At 58.1% G+C, this 2,118-nt stretch overlaps 1 protein-coding gene across 1 annotated transcript in view; it reads left to right on the forward strand.

The window, feature by feature from the left end:
- LOC104499006 (serine/arginine repetitive matrix protein 3-like) overlaps positions 1-2,118 on the forward strand; it is a 10,298-nt gene that overhangs the window by 3,201 nt on the left and 4,979 nt on the right. Inside the window, exon 2 of the mRNA XM_010142455.1 lies at positions 580-681. Coding sequence (XP_010140757.1) covers positions 580-681 — 102 coding nt within the window. The remainder of the gene's footprint in view (positions 1-579; positions 682-2,118) is intronic.

The raw sequence follows: 2,118 nt of genomic DNA on the forward strand, positions 1-2,118 counted from the left end.
GGGGCACCTCAGGGATGGCCGGAGCCCCGTGGTTTGCCGCGGCTGTTCTCAGATGCCAGGGACAAAGTGATTAGTGTCTCTCGTTAATAACCCTGCAGCAGCCTGAGTCAGCGTTCAGCGTTAGCGCAGAGCTGGCTTGGCTAGCGGGGCTCCGGTGCAGCGCAGGGATGAGTGAGGGAGGCTCACGATGGGACAGAGGCGCCAGGCGCAAACCTTGGCATCACTGGCTGCCACGCTGGCACATTTGGAGGGGGGGTGGTGGTGGAGGTTAGCGGGGATGTGCCCCAAAACCTGGTGCAGTGGGGAAGAACGGTAACCTCATGGTCATCCTCTTCTTTTACCCCTTCCTGATGTCCCTTCCTCTGCCAAGCACTGCTAGGTGGGGCAGGCAGAAGTGGAGGGTGGTGACAGGGGACCAAGCAGAGGCACCTGCTCTCCTCCAGGCCCTGATGATGTCACCATGCCATCTCTCCTTCTGACCAGCCCCTTGGGCCACAAGTTGCTCCTGAAGGTATGGAGGTCCTCAGCAGGTCCCTGGGGAGCCCATGCTCTGCCCTGACCGCACCTTTGCCCACCCAGGTACTCCGAAGAGGAGATACGGCAGAAAGTGGGGACCTTTCGGCAAATGCTGATGGAGAAGGAAGGTGTGCTCACCAGGGAGGACCAGCACGGGCGCCAAATGTAAGTGAGTCCTGTCTGCATCTCCTCCCAGAGGGGCACGTCCCAGCTTGCCTTCGTGAATCGATGGGTGGATGGGTGGGCAGGGTGATGCAGACAGGGTGTATATAGGGATGGTTAGATAGATGGATGGACATAGAGAAGATCTGTAGGGGTGGGTGGATGGTTGATTTGATGGTTGGTAGGTTGGTTGGTTGGTTGGTTGGGTGATTGGCTGGCTGGATGTTTGGTTGATTTGGTGGTTGGTTGGTCAGTCAGTTGCTTGGTTGGATGATTGGTTGGATGTTTGGTTGATTTGGTGGTTGGTTGGTTGGTCAGTCTTTTGGCTGGAGGCAGGGTTTACTTCCGTTAGGCCATATCCTGCCTCTGGAGAGGTTAGAGGTAATGCTGCACTGGTCTTTTGGAGGCCTCGGGGTGCTGCACAGAGGGGCCAGCATTGCATTGATCCTGTCCCAGATGATGAAACCAAAGTGCAGAAGGTCTCCACGCTTGGCTCAGCCCATCAGCCAGTGGCAGAGACCAAGCTGCCGGTTTGCTGTGCCTCACCTCTGCTCCTGCTTCTCTGGGTCACCTCCGCGGCTCTCCCCAGGGCTGAAATCGCAGCTTCTGCCTCCAGCCAGGTGAGGGCACTGGTTTCCAGTCCTAGCTCTTAACTCTCCTGCAGAACAGTCCTCCAGGCTCCTGATGGGAAGCTGGGGTAACTCAGCTCATCTGGCAATGGTTTGGCAGGTTGGCTGCTGCTCCATAGCCCTCGAAATAATAGTGTTAGCAATAAGAATTATTAATAATAGTAATAACTTCTGTTGCAAGAGGCCCAGGCTGGACGGGCAGATCTCGAGCCTGCTTCTCACTGGGGTGGGTAGACCTAGAGCCTGTGTCTCCATGAGGCGGGTGTGGCCTCGAGACACACAGAAGCGGCTTCTCCAAGGAGCTCCTGCCCCTTGCCTCTGCCTCCTAATTGCTCCTCACGCTGCTTGGTCCCTGGGGGCTGCTGCTGCTGCTGCCCTGGTGGGGCTTGGGTCTCCAGTTAGGTGTCCAGAGCAGCCCAGCTCCTGCTGGAGACGTGCCGCTCACGCCTCCTGCCCTGCACAGGACTGTCCCCATCCTCGCGAGGGTCTGCCCTGGCTTGATGATGATTTATCTGCGCGATGCTTAATGGCCCAGGCAGCGTGGCTGGCCCAGCGCACACCATCCATCAGCCTGGAAACCAGGTCACTTGGGACAGGAATAGATGCTGCAGGTTCGCTGAATATTAACGCTTCATTAGGGTCAGGAAAGAGGAGCGAGGAGGGAGGCGGGGAGGCCGTGGTGATGGGGAGAACCTCGTCCCACTGGCACACCAGGCAGGGAGGGACATGGCTCGGATGGGGCAAATGGCCCCGGGGCAGCACGGAACATTCAGGGGTCTCCCCCAGGCAAGAAAACATGAGACGTGGGGAA

The sequence above is a fragment of the Buceros rhinoceros genome, unplaced genomic scaffold (genome assembly GCF_000710305.1).
Source record: "Buceros rhinoceros silvestris isolate BGI_N320 unplaced genomic scaffold, ASM71030v1 scaffold22758, whole genome shotgun sequence".
NCBI classification, from domain to species: Eukaryota; Metazoa; Chordata; class Aves; order Bucerotiformes; family Bucerotidae; genus Buceros; species Buceros rhinoceros.